At 40.5% G+C, this 25,077-nt stretch overlaps 1 protein-coding gene across 3 annotated transcripts in view; it reads right to left on the bottom strand.

The window, feature by feature from the left end:
- The window catches only part of arhgap23b (Rho GTPase activating protein 23b), a 573,311-nt gene that overhangs the window by 16,687 nt on the left and 531,547 nt on the right, over positions 1-25,077 (bottom strand). For all 3 annotated transcript variants that reach the window (XM_084435165.1, XM_084435167.1, XM_084435166.1), the window contains exons 8-19: positions 23,815-23,926; positions 23,431-23,470; positions 22,488-22,625; positions 22,057-22,377; positions 18,760-18,821; positions 18,578-18,687; positions 18,356-18,468; positions 11,967-12,119; positions 11,809-11,887; positions 11,616-11,689; positions 11,429-11,518; positions 61-186 (exon numbers count right to left, since the gene is read on the bottom strand). In XM_084435165.1, coding sequence (XP_084291291.1) covers positions 61-186; positions 11,429-11,518; positions 11,616-11,689; positions 11,809-11,887; positions 11,967-12,119; positions 18,356-18,468; positions 18,578-18,687; positions 18,760-18,821; positions 22,057-22,377; positions 22,488-22,625; positions 23,431-23,470; positions 23,815-23,926 — 1,418 coding nt within the window. The remainder of the gene's footprint in view (positions 1-60; positions 187-11,428; positions 11,519-11,615; positions 11,690-11,808; positions 11,888-11,966; positions 12,120-18,355; positions 18,469-18,577; positions 18,688-18,759; positions 18,822-22,056; positions 22,378-22,487; positions 22,626-23,430; positions 23,471-23,814; positions 23,927-25,077) is intronic.

The following is a 25,077-nucleotide window of genomic DNA, read 5'->3' as shown; positions in this document are numbered from 1 at the left end:
AAACGACTGAACGAATGATACACGGAATCAGAAGAGAAAAGCAATCTGAATGGGACATACATGCAAAATAAGAGTCTCTGTAATCTTGTAGCGGTCTGGCATGTGAGTGACCATGTCGGTCATGCTGTCTTCTGAGGTCCGCACCAGTGTGGGGCCAAACACCAGGGCCAGATTTCTAGGCTCCATCTGGAGAGCAAGGAGAGTCAGTTTTAGGGTAAGTTTTATCAGAAATTACTCCTCAATGTAGGTGTTTCTTAAACTTCAGGAACTTTTATGTATATGCAAGTTTTCTGATAATATAATTAACATATTAAAGTGTAGCAATAAAATAAATGTAACAATTATATTAATACTAATTATAAAAATTCCCACAGAGTTGCTTGATGCAAGTAAATGTTGGTCTAATTATTTTATGGTTCCTATGCTGTTTATGTGTCAGAATATATGATCATGTAACTAGGCTATAGGCTTATTTATATTTAAAAACTATATTTAAACTTCCAAAAACCTGTAGAGTAGTGGCCTGGGTTCAAACATTCCGACACGCAAAGTGAAGCATTCACGTGACTGGAAAAAATTGAGGCTTCAGGCTTGTTCGACTTCATGCAGCTCTGCGCAGACCGAAAGGCGGCTGACTTGAAGCAGTGCATGCCGGTTAGAAATTTTGTCTGACTTGATCCCATAGACAGTAAAAGAAATGGACACAGCGACCCCATTGGATTCAATGGAGAAAAGTGAAGTCAATTAGAAGCTCTCACTTCCTGATGGCTGAGCGTACTGCGCAGACTCAAACTGAGCTTGACGACTTAGATGTGACGTGAGCAACCTGTCTGTCTTCTAGTAGCTGTGCCAAGAGAAATCTGAATCATTCCCTTCCGAAACTTGCAGAGACGGAGAGTGTGAGTAGGAAGTAGGGTTGGGCGATGTCCCCTAAATTGGCAGTTGACGATGTTTACAGTAAAACATAGCGATGGACGATGATATCGTGGGGTGGGGTTAATTTATAATATTATTATTAAAAACGTGCTTTTTTTCAATACAATTTCAACAGTAGTAATTATTAGGCCCATAGACAACTAAAAACAAACATATATTCAGCAATAAATAAGTTGCAATATATAATTAATTGTGCAGGGCTTTCACTGTGCGGTTGAGTTACCAACTGATGAGCATAAATCCTCTTCGTGTGCGTGTGTGTGAGAGAGAGAATGCACACAGTACTTACATCTACTGTGTTTACGGGAATACTCGACTTGGTATTTTGATATATTTCTGTGTTTATTTGGCCGTTTTGGCGCGCAACCGAAGACAAAGGCTACTATATGCTTGTCCGTGTTGCGCTCGGAGCGCGCGCACAGCATCCCATCAGCAGGCCCGTCGCGACAAGACAGGCAAACCAAGCAATTGCTTGGGGCCCCGAGCTGGCCTGGGGCCCCAAGACAACGACTGGTTAAGAATAAAATGCAATGACAAACTATGTGAGCGCCCCTTTGATAGTCAATGCAGTAAAGTGCAATGACACTGTTATCGGGATCCCCCTCAAGGGGGCCCCCCTCAGTAGTCCTGACAGCAGCCAGCCAATCACGTGATCTCTGCTGCCGGCAAAATACAAAAACTCCTCGGCAGTCATCATGAAGCGGAATTATGCTTCAGGAAGCCAGAAAATAATGAAGAGAAAGGAAGAGGAGGATAAGAAAAAACAAGATAGTGGTAAGTAGGGGTGTAACGATATACGTATTCGTATTGAACCGTTCGGTACGAGGCTTTCGGTTCGGTGTTCGGTACGCGTTTTCAAACCGATCGGTTCGTTGGATCATTTTTCCTGCCGACCAAAATTTAGTTATTTCAAATGTAGGCGCGTTGCGCGTGGCAAGCGCGCTCATAATGTAGAGACGCCGGTGTTACGGATCAACTGGGGATCATGTTAACTGGGGACGCGCGCGTGCACGCAGATAGTTTTACCTGGATTTCCAGCAGATGTTGAACGGTGACAGATTCGTCACAGCGAATCTTTCACTGAGCAGATTTAAAAGCTTTCCACGTTATTGGTAAATGTTTGTATCATATTAGGACACTGTTGTTTACTCTGTCGCTGCTCTGCTGAATGTTTCAGACGCATTTAAGGGAAGTTTTAATGTGTATTAATTTCACGACACAGACCACGCCCACATTATTTTGTTACTCGTTTCAATGAAATTGAATATCTGATGACAACTGTTAGTACATTAAATAAATTATGCTATTGACATTGTGTCTTTGCAGTGCATATATATTCACAGATTATTGTTATGATGCCAATTTGTGGCTTAATTTAAATTGAGCAGCAATACTGCTGTGGTAAAAGGGATGTCAAGCATTTATTTATTATTTATTTTAATGTTACTGAGGAGGAATGAGTTAAAGCATAAAGCATACAGTAGGCTTACACTCCATAAATGTTCCTAAAGAGTGTTGAAAATTGAGAAGCCATAGTTTATGGATCCAGTGAATTACCCACAGCATTTATTCAGGGGAATGTTCAACAAACATATTCATTAGCTAACAGGTACAAGTAAAAAAGAAAAAAAAAAAAGGAAAAAAATAGGCAAATGTGCATGCATGCAGGACAGCTGTATTTGCCAACAGTGGAAGATCTGACCACACAGTCCCACCTTCCACATTCTGAACATTCAATCTAAAGAAGGGAGAACAAACTATAGACTTAAGTTACATGTTAATGAAGAACAGTTACTTGTTTTGCAATGTATATGTATACATTTGTCTTACCCATTGGCCAGTTTGGCCTTCATACCTATTCTGCTCTCCATCTAATGTAATCATGTTATATTAGTAAATAAATGTCACAGTTGTATTATCTTTTTAAGAACAATTTAACACATCATCACCCTTCATTGTGAAATTTTCACATCTCCTCTTTATATAATCACGCTCCTTTCTTGAGCAGCGATCGGGATATTGGTTATCCTGCAAAGTTTTTGATTTGTCTAACTTTAATTGCATCCATTTGCTGTGGCAGTATATGGCCTAACAACAATGACACTTCATTTATAGACCTTTTAATCTGTTCCTAATGGTTAGCAGACAACAATAATGAAAGCACATGATGTGATGAATAACAAGTAAAGAGAATATGTTAATGAGATTCATGGTACCAGTCAAATGAAGAGAACTGGCATAATTTAAATTTATATTACATAAAAAGATTGTGTCATATTTCTTTTGTTAAAGAGGTCAGCAAAAAAGTAAACAATAAAGCATTTCCTATTGTTTTAGAGAGGGTCAAGCTATTCGTGTGAGGTGACAAATGATTAAGAGGTTGGTGACAGTAGGCCTATAAGAATATTAGCCATAGAGACTATCAGTATATATTTGTAATAATTCATTATCACTATATCATATATTTTGCTTATTTCAGTAATACAATTTGTGGTTGCCTTTAAGGTGGACTTTAATCACTAAAGACAAAGTGTTTTCTACATGTCCAATACAAGACATATACACAACATTCAAGTTCATGCTCCTGAGCATAATGTACATTTATACATTTGGCAGACACTTCTATCCAAAGTGACTTACATCGCGTTTCAAAGTACACCTTCACATTTATCAGTTCTTGCTTTTCCTGGGAATCGAACCCATGACTTTGGCGTTGTAAGCACCAACGCGCTAACTATATATTTGCTATAAAGAATTGTTCTGAAAGAAGAGTCAAAATTCGTTTTTATTTTTTTATTTTATAAATCTGTTGAAAATGTTACAAGGTCATGAGATAATTAACTTCATGACCCTACGTGTATAAGCATAGCTGCTTTATGTCCAGGGAAAAGGATACAGAGGCGTCAGAGCTGGTTGTACAGAAAAGAGATCTTAATATAATCAGCAGAGTAAAATAAGCTGATAAGTGTTTTTAAATAAAAAATAATAGATCCATTATAAAATTAGGCTATATGCAGATTAATAAATGCAACTTGAAAAAAATGTAAATGACTTTGAAATTTATGTTTCTTTTAGGTAGCCTAGCTACTTTAATTTATCTACTGTCTGTTGTTATTTGTGATTAGAACTCATGACAACACACTACAGAAAATATGATACACTAATGTTAAGAAGATTCTTACACGTCTTCTGAAGTGCACTGACAAGTCTGTTCATCCAATGAAACCGAATGCCCCATGTTAACATAGGCGTGGTTTCTGAGCTTGACACTTAAGTATGTTAAACTTATTTGAAATTGCGTCAAATACGCAGGAATACACACTTCAAAAACAAATCGCTTTATTATGCATACCAGTGTGTATACAACTGGTGAAACATACGTTTTTAATCATGGATCCGTGAAAAATGGCTGCGACGAATCTGTAGCCGTCTAACATCTGCTGGAAATCCAGGTAAAACTATCTGCGTGCACGCGCGTTCCCCAGTTAACATGATCCCCAGTTGATCCGTAACACCGGCGCGACCACAACATTGCCCAACATCAAATGGCAAATGTAATGTAAGCGGGAACGAAAATGAGCTACTCGTTATTATTGTGTGGTTGACGACCGTTGTTTATCAGTTTGGACCAGTGCAGCGCGAGCCGATCGTGATCATGCGACACTGTTACTGTTACTACACAGCGCTAATAAGAGATCCAGTAAAGAAAGCATTTGAATTCGCCACTGAAGTAATAACATTGCTGCGAGATCTAGTGAGAAACATTCACATAGTTTGGCAGGAATAGTAGGCTATAATGCCTTCAAGTAACATTACTTCGGTTTTATTTTGACATTATGAATACAATGCAAATGTTAATCTTAACTAAAATAAACATTTGTTTATAACTACTACAATACAATTACATTAAATTGTTTCCAAGGAGCTGTTTTGTTTTATATGCTCCTAAGAAGAGTCAATTATAGCTCCAGAATTGCTCAAAGTAAAAATAAATCATATTTTATGATGCTAGTTTTAATTAAAAAAAGAAGAAAAATAAATAAATCAAGGAAATTGGCATTTCTTTCTTTTTGCTGTATCGAAAACATACCAAACCGTAACACATGAGTATCGTATTGAACCGAACCGTGAATTTTGTTACACCCCTAAAGATAGTGGTAGGCCTAAGTGATAAATGTCCTCCATGTCCATTTTGCTTGGGGCCCCCAAATTCCTTCAAACGGCCCTGCCCATCAGTAGCCTACAATTCAGTTCTCTTTCGCGACTTATCGCGCTTTTAATATTTCTTTTCAATATAAAGCACATCCTGCTTTTTTCTTTCTCATTCATTCATGTTTCGTTATTAATAACTTTAAATAGAATCGTCAACTGAAATCTGCGTGGATTATCAAAAATACGACACATTTATAGGACATAATGGGTCTCTGCGGCAAAAATGAAAGTACCCGCGGCCAGCGGGTGAAATGTTTTGAAATGTCGCTTTGCACAGCAAAGCTCCCGTTTCAATAAAATTATATATTAAAGTTTATATAGCTTACTTTTACATTTTCGCTGCTGTTCTAAAATGGTTTTCGCCAGCTTGAATCCCAGTGCAGGAGCTGTAGGTTACCACAGAAACGTAAGCAGTTAGTTGATTGCTGTGGTGACTCGTGACACTTGCGAACAGCACTGAAAACGCACTTTTGCCGGTACAACTTGAATATTATTATTATCATAAACTTTTCATTAATTTTTTTATCGATCGTTTGTTGGTAAAGGGTGAGAGACCTTGCGAGCCACATGATTTTTGCCAAAGAGCCAGGTGTGGCTCGCGAGCCATAGGTTCCCAACCACTGGTGTACACGAATCAATAGATTAAATTACGTGACCATTTCACGAACTGCCGTGAGACTGGGCTGGTCTGACAGGGTGGGGGGCGTGGCATCACGATGGTGGCTGTCCATCGTCAGCCATCATCGTCCATCGGCACAACCCTAGTAGGAGGTGTCCATGAGCTAAGAGCAGGAGCAACTTTTGCTAAGTATTCTGATTAATTATTTTGTCATTTTGCCTCCACATCCCCCTGATTGCCTGCAAGCTTCTCGTCCTGTTCATACAGTAATTTCTCTACTGTGTGACAGAGAGTCACGTGATTATGATGCAATCGTTAGCCTATTTTTACAAAAACTGCTTCTACGGGGCCATAATGTAAGATACAAGGTAATGGAGCCTTTTATTCATTTTTGTGTTTCTTTAGAAATAAATAATGGACAAATGGAGTATTTAAACGCCTCAGATTCGCTGTCAAAGTAACGCCAAAATGAATGGGAGTCAATGGAATGCTAACAGCAGGTGAGGGTCTGCTAATCAATGGCGGCACCCAGGGAAGCTTCAATTTTTTATGAAACATTGCCCCCCTGCTTGATCCAGCGCCGACGCCATGTGACTGTGACATATTCTCCGTTCCTCTTCATTGGGTCTCCTCCATACACCTTCTGCTCGCCTAACCACCATGGGCCATAGGGCCTTTTATTTTATTATATATGTACATACAGTGAAGAGAATGTAGGCAACATGTAGCCTTTAATAAATTATTTTATATGTTTTAAATATATAAAATAAAATGACATAACCTTTTTTGTTAAATGTCAGTTTTAATGATCAATAATAGCCATTATAAAAGTATAAGTAGCCTAAAAGGTATAAGAAGCTATACAATAATAAAGCAAACGATTCAGTCAAATATATTAGTCAGCTCTCTACAACGTTAAAGTTAAATAGACTAAATATATAAAGCTATGAAACTTCTATTTGCCCTCAGCCAAAACGTTTTGTCAGGGAACAAATTATAGATTAATGAGACAAATAAAATAAATAAATCGCCCGTTAGATATACACAAGACGATTTATATCTCATGTTAAACCACTAGACTAGAGACATCCGAGCCAGCGGCAAACGTCAGAAGCAATAACCGAGGAAAGGCTGTTCTCGGCGGGGTACATGAGCGCCGAGCGTTCGATTGCCTGGATCTCACAACTCCGAAAACGTCAGCTCAAATTTTTAAATAGGCGCTATCTTTATAAATAAACCAAAGATTTGAGCTTTAAACAACTACATTCTCACCTGAAAAACTCTTAAAACTACATTTCATGACACAATAACAGCAGTATTTTTAAATTACGCGGGGTTTCTCCTCTTGCTGGTTGGTGTGAGATGCATTCTGGGATACCTGGCTGTCTCAAGTCCGCCCAAGTCACCTCTCGATGCATCCTCGGTAAAAGGGGCGGATCAAGAACACATCCGGGGATTTGAACTGGACTTGGCTAGATGTGAACTTTGAATTGGAACAGTACTTGGGCAGTGACTGATGACGTTTCACAAGAACACAAGTACAGACAAGAACGCATATTGAGAAACGGCTTATATGATATCTATGGCAGGAGCTCTGATGACGACATAGCTGTTCGACGATTGGCTTGATTCACCGCATGACAAAGATCACATGTGTTTCGTGTTTATTCGAACACCTTTAGTTCCTCTAAAGCTCACAAATCTTTTTTTTTTTTTATAACAGTAAACACTCTTTTCATGTAGTTGCGATATTATATTTTGTAATGTTTATCAAATTAAAACTGATTAAAAAACGTAGACTCCACTTCATTGATAGTAGCTTATGTTGAACTTAATTCTTGTTCAAACAGATGCTGTATGAAGCAGTATATAAAGTATTGAATGAAAATGTCTCTGAAACATTATTTGGCAAATATTGCATCTATTTCACTTAAGCTGTGGTAAAATATGCAAAAACAACGTGAGTGGTCACTACGGGAGCCAGAAAGTGTCCGACTTCACGTCTCTGTTTGCAGCTCCTCCCCGCCTGCACGCGGCTACTCTCGCCGACCGGATACATCCAGCCGCAGCCGATGTCAAACACACCTTTCGTTTTTCGTTGATCACGTGTTTCTCTGAAAACAACACGCGCTCTAGCACGGAGCTTCATCAAAGAGTATAGAAGCCCAAGAGGCGAAACTCTGTTGTGTTATGGGTAACAGTCTGTAGATGGCGCTGCGGAGGCGCGTCCGCCATTATGGACTGAAAGCTGCTGAAATCCAATCAGTTATTGTTCATTTTTAGAAATCTATACAAAACTTGAACTGATATTTATTGTTTGTTTGTTCAAATCTCTACCAGTGTAGAGGTTTTACTGTTCGTTTTTAGAAATCTATACAAAACTTGAACTGATATTTAGGCTATTGTTTGTTTGTTCAAATCTCTACCAGTGTAGAGGTTTTGCTGTTCGTTTTTAGAAATCTATACAAAACTTGAACTGGCTAGTAGCTGGCTAGCAAGTAGCTGGCTAGTAGTACACTAGTTTCCGAAAGATGTTCAGAGTTATTTTTTGTTCATGTGTGCATTTGCTAGATTATACATCTTTTTGACTAATGCTTCCATTCTATGTCAATGCCTCTTCTCTCACAAAAATACAAAAAATACAAAAAAACTTCTCATACACAAATGCACACACAAATGCACACACAATAGATGGTGGTGTCTGATTAATTACTGAGATCTTATGGCACCACTTCCATTTTAGTACTGTTTATAGTTCATGTGTGCACTTGCTAGATTGCACATCTTTTTTGTACCTTTCCGCCTGTAATAGGACATTCACATATTGTTTTTGTTCTTGCCATTGAAACGTTCACTGTGTGCACTTTCACTGAAGATGTTGAAAAAACAAGTTGTTAATATGTTTGTGATATTCTATGTAAAAGATTAACTGTCTTTAGAAATGTTCATTTATAATTTTATTTATTTATTTATTTATTTTTCCAAATCATATATATGGTGATGTTCACTAATTTCAAAATCAACATTTGAATAAATATCTTATTATTGTGTGTCTGCCTATATATTATTTCATGAATTTCTGTTATTCATATAACAAGGAAAATGCATAATAGAACATAAATATTGATAGATTAAAGGTTTGCAGTAATTTTATAATTGTACCTTTGCAAACCGTAAGTGGTAGGCTAATGAAGCCGATTCGGTGGGGGACATACCCTTACGAAAAAGTACTATAGGAATCTTATAGTATTTTGGGACAAAATATTATAGTAATCTTATAGGAATACTATAGTAATTTGGGACATACTATAGAAGTACGATAAGACTACTATAGAAATACCATAGCAGCTTTAAAATATTATAGAGGTATTACAGAACATCACAGAAGTATGTTATGTTCTGTAATACCTCTATAATATCCTAGAGCCGCTATAGTATTTCTATAGTAGTCTTATAGTACTTCTATAGTAATATTTTGTCCCAAAATACTATTTTCCTAAGGGTAATTAGGCCATGCATAACCAACACATATACGTAACATTTTCTGTCATTTAACGTCGGTCATCCTCATTTATGTATTTTAAATTGTTTCCATATTTAGATATGACGGCCAGAAAAAATTAAGTTATGTTAAGTTTTTGTTATGTTAAGTTGGTTCAGTGCCATTGACTCCCATTATTTTTCGACGTTTTCCTTCAGTTTTCAGTCCATAATGGCGGCCGCGCCGTCACGTCATGGGGGCAACTGTTGCTATGGAGCGTTCTATTGAGTTTCGCCTCTTGGGCTTCTATACTCTTTGGCTTCATGAGAAATTGCGCTGCGTACTCGATACGCTTTGAAGCTTCAGTGTCAAATGTAACATCACTACTTTATTTCCCATGTTATATTGGTAATAATTAAGTGTTGTTTTATACATCATTTGCTCAACTGGTAACTCTGCTCTGTTAGCCTTTATATTGTGTATATATTTTGTATTCTGTTTACTAAAAGCACTTTATTTGTGTATTGTTTTTGATAGTTTCACTCTCCTTTGAAGCATATTGGAGTAAACATCAGCAGTTTTGAACTACACCCTGGCTCCAGTCTTTATTTGAAGGGAGTTTGGCTTGCTGCTGAATTGTGTTCACACATATGGAAACACACAAGGAGAGCAGTTCAGTTGTCTTGCCAGGATCGAACGAACCATCGGGCCACCATTTAGAAATTTGTCATAAATTTGACATATCGGGACAAAAATTGGTAGGGATCAACAGAATCTCCTAAAGGTACCTGAGAAGTTTTAACACAGCATCACCTAGTGTTCCAGATATATAAGGATTTTTACAAATACGTTTATAACTTTAAAAAACATTGTCCAAATTTTGTTTTCTCTGTCATTATGTTCCTTTTATGCCGATTCCGACGATATCTCATTTGTCATTTTCCATCATTTTGTTTATCCACCATATTGAAGTAAATTAAACCGTTTTCTTTGCTTCTCCTCCTAAAAATGTTGTCCAATTTTGTCCAAAATCTGATCATATGATATTTGAAACAAGCCGCATAGAAATGACTGAACGGATTTTTGATATTCATTACAAGTTCCCAATAAATACTTCTCCGAAGTTTACCTTGCCTGTGCTTGTTTTATTATGCTATAGTTAACTTTGTATGCTAACCAGTTGCCATTCTTTTCGATGTGGCTCTTCAGCTATCTGGTTAAAAATAAGCTACAATAGCAGTTAAGTTAGCTTCGCATGTTAATCGGTTAACATGCAAAGTAATACTTTTGTGGGCTCATTCTTGCCTTGACCGCTCTCCTGAGCAGCCTGAGGAGTGTGCGTCAACTGAATGGTGCAACTTGCTAAGCCACAAGTTTGAATCCTGTATGGCACATGCAAGAGGTATTGTGGCCCGAAATGGTGCAAATGTTGATTCTCTTCCAGGCATTGTGTCTTTCTGATAATGTTCTAATCTGAATGTATTAAATAAAACATGTGGAACATTTATATACAAAATCTTCATTTTAAGTTAATTCTCACTGAACTCCGGCAGTGAAGCATGTCTTCCGAGTGGCACACAGTGATACGCAATGATCGTGTGATCTAAAGATTGTAGGTTAAATTTTTGCCAAGTAGAACTTTATAAAAGTGTGTATAATGTTGTGTTTCATCAATTTCTTTATTATCTAGGCAAGCATTGTACTAATCTTTCTTCCTCTTGGATTTGAAATGTGTTCTTTGTTCATTCTCATCTGAACTTATGTTAATTAATTTTGAATTCATTCTCATCTGTACTTCTAAACCTATCTGTTTTTCATGTACACTCTATTTCTGCTGTTTTTGCTCTTCTGGCTCTGCACTGCTGTTGCAGCCCATTCAAAAGCTGCTTCAATTGCTGCTTGTAGCTATTACTATGGTAACTACATGTAACGTGAAACAAGAACACTGTAAAATAAATTGTTACCAAAACTTAACAATTTTGAATGGTAGTATATGTATATACACTGCTGGACTTTGTTTAAATGGACAAATTAAATAAACTAGTTAGAGTAAAAAGTTTTTCTAAAAGTCCCTAGGGCCAAAAGAGTTGAAGCTGAAGAAACACTAATTTATTTATTTATTTATTTTGTTTCTTTGTTTGTTTTTGTTATTGTAGAACAATGTCTAGTACAGCATGAACCTTATTCTTCTCTGAATGGTCCGCAACTGTTTTCAGGTGACTGATTAGAAACTTCAGTGTGTGGTAGTAGTGATCCGGCAGGTCACGTATCTAAAAGAGAAACATAACCAAAGACATCACAAAACTTTGGTAAAAGACTGCAAATGCAAATTTGCTGAAACTGAATTAATAAACTGATGGTACATACAAGTTTCCTCATGGTCTTTAAGCGGTCCCCTGCATCCTCTAAACGGTTGGCGTCAATGAAATCATTATATTTATCTGCAGGTAGAGGGCAGCAGTGAGCTGTGTTTTTAAATATATGCAACACCCATTCAACTCTGACGACAATTCAAAGGCTTTATGTGAATGAATTAAAGAGGGAGTTCAGCTGAATATACCATCTGTAAAAAGAGGTTCTGGAAGCTTCCTGAAGAAGGACTTCAGAAGACTGCTGATGACGTTCAGGTCTTTCCATCTCTGTAAACAAACAGTGTGATTCCTGTTCTGATTTATCCCTGCAGATTATCTGTCTGTTTTTGTCATACTCCCACCTCACCTCCTCAGCAGTGTCTATATCCATGCCCTTGTTGAGCAGATCCTGAAGAGAAGACACCATGGCATTGTTCCCTGGCACTCTGTAGATGCCAGTATATTCCAAACCCATCTCCTCCACCAGACGACAGCATGTCACCACAATCTGTGGGACAAACTACACAAACAAGCATATAATAAAAGTTCATTAGGGGACTGCGGGGCAAAGCCTACTGTAACACTTTCTGACTTTCTCAGTTTAGAGTATTTATTTTTTTCAACATTAATTTCACACATCTAGTACAATTATGTGGTCTTGTTTCATTATGACAGTGTATACTTTTTTCTTTATTTACCCCGAAAGAATTAGCGTCACAGTCCAGTCTCCAACTTTCACTTTTTTTTTTTTCAATAACGATGCATAAACATTATTCTCTCAAAAATACAAACATGTACATACATGTTGCTCACATATTATGGTAGCCCTGTTTGTGCTAAATAGAGTGTAATTATACCTTTGCCATTAATATGTTTATAAGCAACTGAAAAAAGCACAAATGTCAGGGCATGTCAAAACATCTCAAGGACCCCAAAAACACCTCAGACCCCAGAGGGTTTAAAGCCCCGGCGTATTAAAAGCCACTTCAGCGCTGGTGGGTAAAGCGTATTTGGCAGCAGGTCAGGCTGCGGCATGCTTGCACACGATGTCTATACTGCAGGCATACCAGGCTGATCTGCTTAGGGACATGGATGATTGTGAGGAAGTCAGTGCAAGAATTGCGTTGCGCAACAGATCTGTCTCTCCGGGCCACCAAGGAGACAGCTAAATCAATAGGCCGGTCTATGGCAGCCATGGTGACCATAGAACGTCATTTATGGTTGAATTTAACTGATCTAAAAGATAGAGACAGGTCTGTTCTTTTGGATGCTCTGCTTTTGCCTTTGGGTCTATTCGGTGACGCTATAAACGCGGCCGTCGACAGATTTCAGGAGGCGAAGAAACAATCAGCGGCGTTCCAGAAGTTTCTTCCTTGCTGATCTAATGTCCTCGAGACTGCTGGGATTAAACGGGAGCAGTCTTGGCCGTCTACGAGCTCCTCGCAGCACAGAGTGCAACAAAAACAAAGCGTCGCCACTCGGGCTCCTCCACAATCGGGGGGGCCTGGGTGGTGGTCACAGTCGAAGCCAGTTAGAGGCAGGCAAGATCTGAGGACTGTCATTGGCCCTCATTTATCATTCTTGCGTAGAAACGGGCGTATATGTTGGCGTAAGATTATGCTTACACTCCTCTCACCGCCTGATTTATGAAGCTGTGCGTACCTTTGAAATCCAGGTGTACGCAATACCTACCCTTGATAAATGCCGCGGCTGAAAATGAGCGTCATTAGAATAACACGCCCCTATATATTCAAGTCTCCGCTTCCCCCACGCCCTCATTTTACGCCATGGACACACGGAAGACGGCAAAGAAGAGAAACTTCTCCGACGTGGAGATCGAGACCATCACCAGGGAAGTGGAAAGAAACAAAATTGATTTCTAGATTTTTATTATTAATGACACTTATTGTTATTTAGAGAATAACAGAATCCGTGTTCGAGAATCCGTGTCTCCTCTGCGCCCTCTGGGGGGCGACTCTCTGTGGAGGGTCGCAGCACTGCCAGTTCAGTTGTTCCCTGCCAGTTCGCTGCTTCAGGGCACCGAAGTGTCAGCGTCCCCAAATGACCCTCCGAGGAGGATCGTAGAACAGTCAGTTCGGTTGTTCCCCGCCGGTTCGCCGTTTCAGGGCACCGAAGTGACTGTTTGACCAAATCCAGAGGCCAGTCTCGAGAGACTAGTTCCCTTAGTAAATTTTCTGGCAGCGTGGAAACTATTGCCAAATATTTCTCATTGGGTCCTGCATATAATAGAAAAGGGTTACAGAATTCAGTTCGGTTCTCATCCGCCCAGATTTCTAGGGGTCCTCCCTATGGTGGTGGACCCCGAGCAGGCTCTGGTTATGGAGCAGGAAGTAAAGGGTTCCTCCTCCCAGCAGGGGGTCAGGGTTTTACAGCCGGTACTTCATTGTTCCAAGGAAGGATGGGGGATTGCGTCCTATTCTAGATCTGCGCCAACTAAACCACAGGGTTCAGAAACTCAAGTTCAGGATGCTTACACTCAAACAGATTGTGACACAGATTCAGTCTGAGGACTGGTTTGTCACGATAGACTTGAAGGACGCTTACTTCCATGTATCCATCCATCCTCATCACAGGAAGTTTCTGAGGTTTGCTTTCGGGGGCGAAGCGTCTCAGTTCGCTTTCGCTGCTCAGTCCGAGCAGATGGCAGTTCGGCATTGAGATGTCGTTCTGTCTCACATGAAGATGCTCAACGCCAAGAAGAGTGTGCTCCTCCTGTCTCAGAGGACCACTTTTCTAGGTGTGGTATGGGATTCAACAACGATGCTGGCACAATTGTCACCAACACGTATTATTTCGATTCTCTCAGTCGTAAATGGGGTAAAACTAGGCCAGTCACTCACTGTGAAACAGTTTCAGAGACTGTTGGGTCTCATGGCAGCTACGTCTAACGTAATAACTTTTGGCCTCCTGTACATGAGACCCCTGCAGTGGTGGCTCAGGACCAAGGGGTTTTCCCCGAGGGGAAATCCGTTTCGCATGATCAAGGTCACATGATGTCTACGTGCCTTAGTCATGTGGAACAAACCTTGGTTCCTCGCCCAAGGCCCAGTGCTGGGGACTTCTTGTCGACGTGTAACGCTATCGATGGATGCTTCCCTCACAGGATGTGGGGCGATCATGAGTGGTCGCTCTGCGAAAGGTCTTTGGCTGGACCATCTACTTTCTTGGCACATAAATCGGCTAGAAATGATGGCGATGTTTCGAGCTCTCAAGCACTTCCTGCCAGACCTGAGAGGTCACCATGTGCTTGTCCGCACGGACAACACATCGGTGATCTCTTATATCAACCATCAGGGGGGTCTGAGGTCACGTCATCTTTGCAAACTGGCTCATCAGATCCTCCTATGGGCCCAGGGGAAATGACTGTCTCTCAGGGCAGTATATATTCCGGGGCATCTAAATCAGGGAGCGGATATCCTGTCGAGGCAGAGGCTGAGGCCCAGGTAATGGAGACTTCACCCCGAGGTGGTGAAGCTCCTTTGGGAGAATTTCGGTCAAGCTCAAGTCGACCTTTTCGCATCGTCAGATACAACTCATTGTCCCATGTGGTTCTCCCTCATGCACCCAGCTCCTCTCGGGCTGGATGCGATGGTTCAGGTGTGGCCGAGGCTACACCTGTACGCTTTTCCCCCGATATCTATGCTTCCGGGAGTTCTGGAGAGGGTTCTCTGTGAAGTGGCCCGTCTATTGTTAGTAGCCCGTACTGGCTGGCCTGAGTTTGGTTCTCGGACCTGGTGGCCCTTCTAGACGGCTCTCCGATGGAGATTCCGATCAGGAGGGACCTGATGTCCCAAGCAGGGGGCACGATTTATCACCCTCGTCTGGAGTTGTGGAAACTGTGGGCTTGGCCCCTGAGGGGGCCCAGCTCATAGAATCAGGTCTCTCGACCGAGGTCGTGGAGACCATACTCCAATCTAGAGCTCCCTCCACGAGAAGACTGTATGCATTGAAATGGAAACTGTTCTCTGCCTGGTGCGGAGAACGCCAACTGAATCCTGTTATCTGCCCTGTTGGTATAGTATTTGATTATCTGCAAGAATGTTTCTCTGCGGGGTTATCTCCTTCCACCTTGAAGGTGTATATGGCGGCTATATCTGCTTACCACACTCCTCTGGGTGGTGCAACATTGGGGAGAGATCCTCTCATTACTCGTTTTCTTCATGGCACCCCGAGGCTGAGGCCTGCACTGCGCAATAGAGCACCGGCTTGGGATTTGGCTCCCTTCGAGCCCATTGAAGAGGTTTCAGAAAAGTTCCTTACACTAAACATTTTATTTCTCATTGCTATTTCTTCTATCAAGAGAATTGGAGATTTGCAAGCCTTGTCGGTTGCTCCTGCGTGCCTCGAATTTGCACCTGGTATGGTGAAAGCCTTTCTTCACCCTAGGCCAGGTTATATTCCTAAGGTCCCTACTAATGTTTCGGGCCCAGTCGTGCTGCAGGCCTTTTGTCCTCCACCTTTTATTACACCAGATCAGGAAAAACTTAATTTGCTGTGCCCTGTTCAAGCTTTGGATGCTTATGTTCACAGAGCTGCCCTGTGGCGTAATTCGGATCAACTATTTGTCTGTTCTGGGTCACCAAGAAAAGGTTACTCTGCTTCCAAGCAGATAATGAGCAAGTGGGTAGTTGAGGCTATCTTACTTGCTTATGAAGTGGCTGGTCAGCTTTCACCTTTGGCTGTCCGGGCCCATTCTGCTAGGAGTATGGCTGCCTCTAAGGCTTTATCTTGGGGTTTCCCTCCATGACATCTGTGATGTGGCAGGCTGGTCCTCACCGCAAACATTGGTTAGATTCAATGATTTGGATCTTGGCTCCACTCCAGGATTTAGGGTGCTTGCTTCTTAGTGTGCGCAATGACTTCACACAGAACAGGCATTTGCTATTATGGCGTTGTGGGTATGGTGTTCCCAACGCGTCTCGACGCAGCACAAGTTCCCTTGAAAGGGAAGACTCAGGTTACGTATGTAACCCTGGTTCCCTGAGAGGGAATGAGACGCTGCGTCGAGACGCGTTGGGAACACCATACCCACAACGCCATAATAGCAAATGCCTGTTCTGTGTGAAGTCATTGCATGCCTCCCTGCATGCCTCAGATCGACTTGCTTCGGCCTTTCAGAAGCTAACGCGGTCTGTTTTCAGGTGTGCTTTATAGTTTCCTGGTCGATGACGTCACCCGCCTATGACGTCTCGTTTTTCCATTGGACTGATTATACACGTGCTTCACGATGCAATCACACAGGGGCGTTCTCAGGGGTGTGAAGTAACGGATTACAAATACTCACGTTACTGTAATTAAGTAGTTTTTTTCAGAAATGTAACTTTTTTGAGTAGTTTAAAAAATTGTGAGGTACAAAGAGACATGCATTTGTTTGTTTGTTTGTGTGTGTGTGTGTGTGTGTGTGTGTGTGTGTGTGTGTGTGTGTGTTTGTTTCTTATGTAAAAGTTTCCCGGATATAACTTCCCTATTTAATGCACAATTTTCCTTACAAATTATATTATCAGCATGTGAGTAAATGTAACCGTGTAAAATGTAAGGGATGATGCCACCATTCTAGATCAATGTGCATTTACGTTTAAATTGTAACATATTTAATGGCATGGAATTACAGTGTAATTAGTGTTAGCCTACTATCTTAGCCTTTTTCAGTGCATTAGGTGAGGTACCGTTTTGGAGAGGAATTGGGTATTTTTTAATCTCTCTATTTAACCCATCTCATGGTGTGTGATGCTGATCTATCATATGAGTTTCTAAAGATTTTTGAATTCTTTGCAGTTATGAACATTGATATTGTATGTGCAACAATAGCATGCTCAGGCTCAGTGGCCTTTCACCTAGTTTTAAATGCATTTTTTTTTTAACAATATGATTTAAATGGTGATGAATGTACTGATTTGATGCATTTTAAAAAGATGAATGATAGATATTCTTCAATCTTTCTGTCAAAGAACAAAATATAATGTGAATTACAGTATGTACAATTTTTAATTTATTAATTGTAGTGCACATTGTTTATTATAAGGGGGTAGAATCCGCAGCTCAGTACTCACTACTCACTACTCATGAGTACTTTTAAATAAGCTACTTTTTTACTCTTACTCAAGTAGTTTTTTGTACAGGTACTTTTTACTCTACTCACACTAAATTTTTTGGAATGTAATGGTACTTTTACTTGAGCATGTTTTTTCAGTACTCTTTCCACCACTGGGCGTTCCCACCACGTCTCGACACAGCGTCTCGTTCCCTCTCAGGGAACCAGGGTTACATACGTAACCTGAGACATTCCCTTTCAGTGAATCTCGTGCTCCGCCCCGCAGCGCGGGTATAAATAGGTGCACCATGCCCCCTTGGGTTGAGAGCCCACTCCACTAGGAGTATTACCTCTTCCTGGGCGCTGGCACAGGGTGCATCGCTGACAGATATCTGTAGAGCTGCGGGCTGGGCGACACCTAACACGTTCGCAAGGTTTTATAGCCTTCGTGTTGAGCCTGTCTCCTCCCCAGTAATCACTTCCCATAGCCAGTAAACACCGGAGACCGGAGATAGAATCACGATTACCCCGACCCCCCCGTCCTCATTAATGGTAAATTAATATTGTGATAAATATCTATATCGAATGATCTGGAAAAAAAATATTGTGATAATAAATTTTCCCATATCGCCCAGCTCTACACGGAAGTATTTTCTCATAATTTAGTTAATGAAAACAAGCACTAGTTCACAACTCTTGGTGACCTTATTATTGGCAGCCGGCAGGCAGTCCTCCAGCCTCACTCCAAAAGCTTTTGGACCGGTTTTCTTTCCTTTTTTCATGATGTTAATGCCCCATGGTGCCTTATTACTGTCATCTGTTAGAGTTGGAGAAAGAGATGAGACAGATCTGAAAGATGCAAATGCAGACCAGAAAGTGGGTAAAGGAGCAGGGCTCCTTTATTTGTCATGGTTCAGAGAGTTCACCTTTCCCTGGGGCTCGGTTCACACCTGACGTGTTTTCAGTTTTAGAGAGAAGGAAAGGTGGCATCATCCGATGAATCCTAGGAGAAGTGTCTAGCTTGTTGCCTGTTGGACTGCAAAATGAAAGAGATAAGACTACCACACTCACCATTCTATAAGTATGATTAAGTAGGCAAGAGAATCACCTCTGTTTCCTATAATCATTCAGCTTCTTATTAATTAGAGCCTGTCTGGAGAAGCCCAGTTCCTGTTAGGGTGTAAAATATGTTAGAGTGAATTTACCGTGCATTGCTGTACTTTCATAGCAATTTTTACAGTCATAGTTCTACAGTTTATTTTATTTAAATTGAGTGAAAAGCAGCAGGAAATCACTGTGATATAGAATCACAATGTTTATATGTGTCTGCATTACAGTTATCATTTCTGTAGTTATAGTACATATTAATACTATGATGTCTGCAGCATAAATTATGTGATTACATTTCTGAATATTTTCTGTTTGATTTTGCTGTTACTTTTAGCTGCTGTTTTGTAATGTATATTTTTCTAAGAACAGAGGTGCCTAAACGTTTTAATATAAAGGGCCAAAAACGTAAAAAACTTATCTGAGGGTCGTGGGATGTATACAGCAGGTAAAATAATTATTGAAAATGTCACCATTTTTCTCAGTAAATATATTTCTAAATGTGCTATTGACATGAAATTTTCACCAGATGTTGGTAACAACCCATGCAATCCACACATGCAAAGAAATCAAACCATAGATGTCCATAAATTAGGTTATGTGTAATAATGTTAAATGACACAGGGAAAAAGTATTGAACATGCTTTCTGAAATGTATTTAATACTTAAAGGGACACTCCACCCATTTGCATTAAGCTTTGCATTGTTAGAAACCCAGTCATACTATTGAATGGTCGTGCAACACTCTCTCATTTTCCCCTGAGACGGGAGAAATCCGTTATTTACCTTTTACACTTCCTCCTACAATGACGCAAAAATCGTCATTTTGCGTCATTGTAGGAGGAAGTGTAAGAGGGGGGGATTTCTGTTGAGACTACAAGCACTAGTTCCTCATCTTTCCCAGGGGGCGGGACCCGCTCACGCTACAGACCTATTACAGATCAGTGGGTGGAACTGAAACTGAAAGCAGAAACACTCTCTGAAACTGAAAGCAATATCCTCCATCTTGTTTGAAGCTAAGCTAACAGGCGCTGTGGAGACAGATGTAAAGTTATGACAATAGCGGAGGAGAGTGCTCAATATGATATAGAAGAAGAGGATTTCGGAAGTCTGATGCTTGAATCAGGTGTTTGTGGCTACCTTTACAAGCCGCATTATAGTGAAGAGCAGCCGAGGCAGAAGACCTGCCTGCCGCGGACGAGGAGCCCGGACTGGCTCGAGTTAGGGCGGACTGGTGGCACCGGTGATCTCACTATGCAACTCATAGACTGTAAGATGCAACTACGAACACAGAGATAGAGTCCGTCTGCGGCAAAGAATTTCAACGATGACAATTTCTCCTGGACGAAATCTCTGAATCAGACGAGGACACGGACGTTTGTGTTGAGAACTATCCTAGTTTCGCACCGCATATGTTCTGACTGAACATCCAGGTACCATGCAATAATTCACCTTTTCGAAAGAAATACAAACGAGGAGTAATGAGTTCGCCAACTAACTAGACATTTTGTGTGAATGTGAAATGAATTTCAAGCTCTGGTGGTAGCTAGCCTTGTAGACGGAAGAGTGATTTCTCTTATAGGCAGATATGCGCTTTCTGGATTAGTGGGAGTGGCTTGCGGAGCTGTGCAATGTGGTGCATTGTGGGAGTTGTTGTCTTTCATACAAATGCGTCCTGAAGTTATTTTTTGTCTTTCCTCGGTCACGAAGGCACCAAATTCAAAATTTATTTTACATTTCGACTACATATATGACCCACTTTAAATAAAAAACAATGTTCAAATGGGTGGAATGCCCCTTTAAATAAATATGCTTAATACTTCAAGATGCCTCCTGTATGGTGAAACTAGTTGCATGCATTGCTCAGGTGTGATTTTGGCCCATTTTTCCACACCAACAGTCTTAAAATCTTGAAGGTTCTGTGGGACTCTTCTATAAACTCTGATCAGTTATAGATTTTCAAATGGATTCAAGTCAGGTGATTGGCTGGGCCACTCTAGCAGCTTTATTTTCTTTCATGTGTTTGGGATCATTGTCTTCCATGTATCCACCCATGTCCACCCTCATTGCATCTTCATCATCCTGGATGGCAGCAGATTTTTATCAAGAATGTCTCTGTACATTTTCCCACTCATCCTTCCTTCAATTATATGAGGTTTGCCAGTACCGTATGCTGAAAAACAGCCCCACACCATGATGTTCCCACCTCCAAACTTCACTCTTGGTATAGAGACAGAGCGCAACGCGTCATAATCTGAAGACCATGCCCATCGGGGGGGGGGGGGGGGGGGGGGACAATCCAACCGTCTCCATTGACTTTGCATTGCGAGAGGCTGCCTCCTTGTCATTTATGACTTATAACAAAAGACAGAAAAATGCCTAAAAGCTGCTGTGTGACAAGGTGTACAGCAAACAAGCTAAAAAATCCAGAAATAAATTTTTATAAGCTTCCGAACCGTAAAAGCCAGCCTTTAAGGAGACAAAAGTGGATACAGGCAATAAGACGTGAAGCATCAGCAGGAAGAATGGGTAAATTGTGGGATCCTGACACTCAGTATGTCTATGTGTGCAGTAAACATTTTGTCAGTGGTAAGTCAAATATCCAAATGTCAGTTTTATATATTATATTTATGTAAGCTAAAGCTGTAGCCATTCCAGTGGGTGTAGTTCTCAGAGTAGTTCGAGAACTAGTTGCGCTCTGTCTCAATTGATCCACTTTTATGTCCTGAAACAACCGTTTTTTTGCACTGACAAGGGGCAGGATTGCTTTCTAATTAATGATTGTCTTGCCTTTCCATGCCTTTTTGCACCTCCCTTTCTTTGTGTGTTCAATACTTTTTCCCTGTGTCAATTAACATTATTACACATAACTTAATTTATAGACATCATGGTTTGATTTCTTTACGTGTGGATTGCATGGGTTGTTACCAACATCTGGTGAACATTTCATGTCAATAGCACTTTTAGAGATATACTTACTGAGAAAAATGGTGACGTGTTCAATACTTATTTTACCCACAGTATATATATATTCAATGTAAAAAAAAAATATTAAATGCTTACAAATATTTAATGTACAAAAAATGGTTACGTTCACTTATTATTATTATTTTTTTTTTACATTTCAATACAATAATAAAACAAAACAATGTTAAAACAAACATAAACTGGAAATAAAGATAAGCTTCGATGGCATGTTTTCTCCTCTTGTGATATGGCATGGCAGGCCAAATCAAATGTTATTACGTTATTACTACCGACCCCTCCGACCCCTCCCCCCTCCTTCCCCTCAACAAACCCCATTGTCTGTCTTGCTGTTCTCTCTGATGACTCTGATCCAACTTAGCATGTCATCCCTGTCCTCCGCCTGCAGCAGGTACTCGCAGAAGTCCTGAGTAGTCAGTCGCAAGGTGTGTTTACGCTTTGTCTCACTGTATGCTATGTCAATCAAGCAGCCTCGAATGCTGATTGGCTGCTCATCTTCCCCTTGCCCGTTGCCGTGACCTCCTGCCCCGGCTGCGTGAAGCACCGCCTCCCGCTTATCCTTGTAGAGGAAAAGCGAATGGGAGCGCAACACACAGAATACTCGTTTCCATGGCCGCATGCCACTGCCCACTTTCTAGATACAATACAGTAACAGAGGTCTCAGGCTAGCCCACAGAAGTACTTGGCAATGTCTAAAATATAATTACATGAGTAATTAGACAGATGCATGAACTACTGTCAGACCTTTCCCTTCTCAGTGAGAATCTGTTTATAATGCAGCCAGCCTTCTTTCCTGATATCAGTGACAGTGATGTTCCCCAGTTCAGAGGTGGAGTGACGTTTAGAGTGAGCTTCCTCTGCTGCTCGAAGGCTCTCTAGAGACTGGAAAAAAAACAAGACATTTTTGAAAAGACTCTTAAAGAAGTAGGCCATGATTTACTCACCCTCATGCCATCCTAGATGTATAGATGTTCTTTCAGATGAATAAAATCTGAGTTATATTAATAAACACCCTGATGCTTCCAAGCTTTGTAATGGCAGTGGATTGCAACCATTGCAACCATCAGACTGAAGCTCAAAAAAGTGCATCCATCCATTATATAAGAACTCCACACGGCTCTCACGGCTAAAGGCCTTCTGAAGCAAAGCAATGATTTTGTGTAAAAAATTTTTTCATATTTAAAAAACAAACGAACATACGGATTGCACGCAAGTCTACAGCGCAACTTATTCGAGTAATGCGACGTGCTACTTCCGACGTCATAAGTTACGTAAGTTGTGCTTTATATACGCAAATAGACTGAGTTTGGCCGTTTAGCCGCAAGCTACAATTTTACATTGTAACGAGTTAAATATGAATATTTTTCTTACACAAACTCATCGCTTTGCATCAGAAGGCCTATATTAACCCCCCGGAGCCATGTGGAGTTCTTGTATAATTGATGGATGCACTTTTTTCTTCAATCTGATGGTTGCAATGGTTGCAATCCACTGCCATTTCAAAGCTTGGAAGTGTCAGGCTGTTTATTAATATAACTCAGATTGTATTAGTCTGAAAGAAGAAAGTCATATACACCTAGGATGGCTTGAGGGTGAGTAAATCATGGGCTAATTTTAATTTTAAAGTAAACTACTCCTTTAATGGATGAAGAATTACTGTAATTGAGGTTGGATAGAGAGAACTTACGCCATCTGTGAAAAAGCTTTTGACACGTTTTGGTAGTCTCCTGTAAAAAAAGAAAAAAAAGAAAGAAAAAATGACAAAGAACAGACAATACTTCATGTAGTAATTGGTACACCCAAATTAATCTCAGTTTAATCAAAATTAAAACACTACAAAACTTCATGCAGTAATTTGCATTTCAAATAATGTAACATCAGTTCCAGAAGAAATTGGGATTGTGCCACAAACAGATACTGCGCGAAAATAAACACTGAGCACTGAAATATGAAAGTCATATTTACATATTTTGTTTTTGAGTGTGCTTGTAAAGAGATGAGACATCAAACAGCATATTATGTGCAATGTACAGTGGTTGTTCCAGAGGAACACAGAGTGTCTCACACTCACAAGAAAACACGACTCTCCTCCTTGAAGGTGTTCAGACCCTCGTCACATGACTTAGAGCGCTCCATGGTAATGGCCAGCATATAGGAGGACCGACGGCTGTTTTTGAGATTGCCTTTAAAAAAGACAGTGCAATAAAAAACAAAAGAGAAGATAATGCACAAAAAAAGAGAAAGAGTAGGTTACGATGGATGAGTAAGTGAAAAGATGAATACTAGGGCTGAACTAGTTTGATAAATCACACAAATATCATAATTCTACAACCTGCCCAACGCTTTCTTTGTCTATGTAATATATGCTAGACATTATGTGCAAAATGGTTTATATATGTATATGTATATTGTTAAACGTTTAGTAAAACAGTTTAAAAGCATCAGAAACTGTTTTTATTATAATGTTTAATGACTATTTTGAAAGCCAAATGACTGCACTCCCTTCACATTATGAGGTTTTATTTGAAGTTTAACATTGACAGCAACATTTAATAACCCACTTGTTATTATGGTGTTCATTTTGAAAAATGGAAACGCTTACATAAGAATATAACAGTGACATTTTTTTCTTTAACTGAAATTTATTTTGCCATTACTTAAAGCTGCAGTCCGTAACTTTTTTGGGTTAAAACTGATCCAAAATACATTTTTGAGCAAGTACATAACCAGCCAGTGTTAAAAACTATCTGCTTGCCTTAGCTCGATTCAAAACGGTAAGCTTGTAATAATGTTTTTAATTCCAGTGGTACTGGTGGTTCTCTTACGAGAGGTCTCTCGTACTGCGTAAGTATCTTACGCTAGGGGGAAAATCCCTTTTCCGCGAGATATTGAAGCCAAAAAATTATCCTTAATTTGTATTATTGTAAAACGCATTGCGGCAGCATACAGACATAGGCAAGACGGCTCGTGTGCCTATTGGCTGTTCTGCGGCAACTGCAGCAGCCTATCGAGCGAGGCCTAGCGTGACGTCAGACCCAATGAGGGTGCTTCGCGCCCGCTGCGTCACGTCCCGCCGAAACGGGCGTGGCTTAGGCCTATAAATCCGGCTCGCAGGCAGATATCTGATTTTTCATCTCTTCAGCGAAGCTCTCGCATCGCTGGATCCGGAGAGAAGCCGCGCCGTCTGAAGAAGCTTTTCAGCGGGACGAGTCGACACTCTGAAGCCGCTGGCCGCGCCGCCTTCAGTCGCCTTCCTGCTGCGCTATCCGGCGTTATATCCTTCTCTGCTCTGTGTTTTGTGTATGTGTGTGTGCTCGCCGCCCCGCCACACACT

Source organism: Rutilus rutilus (assembly GCF_951802725.1).
Source record: "Rutilus rutilus genome assembly, chromosome: 16".
Classification (NCBI taxonomy): domain Eukaryota; kingdom Metazoa; phylum Chordata; class Actinopteri; order Cypriniformes; family Leuciscidae; genus Rutilus; species Rutilus rutilus.
The sequence above is the reverse complement of the archived record's forward strand: the minus strand, read 5'-3'. Positions and strand labels throughout refer to the sequence as shown.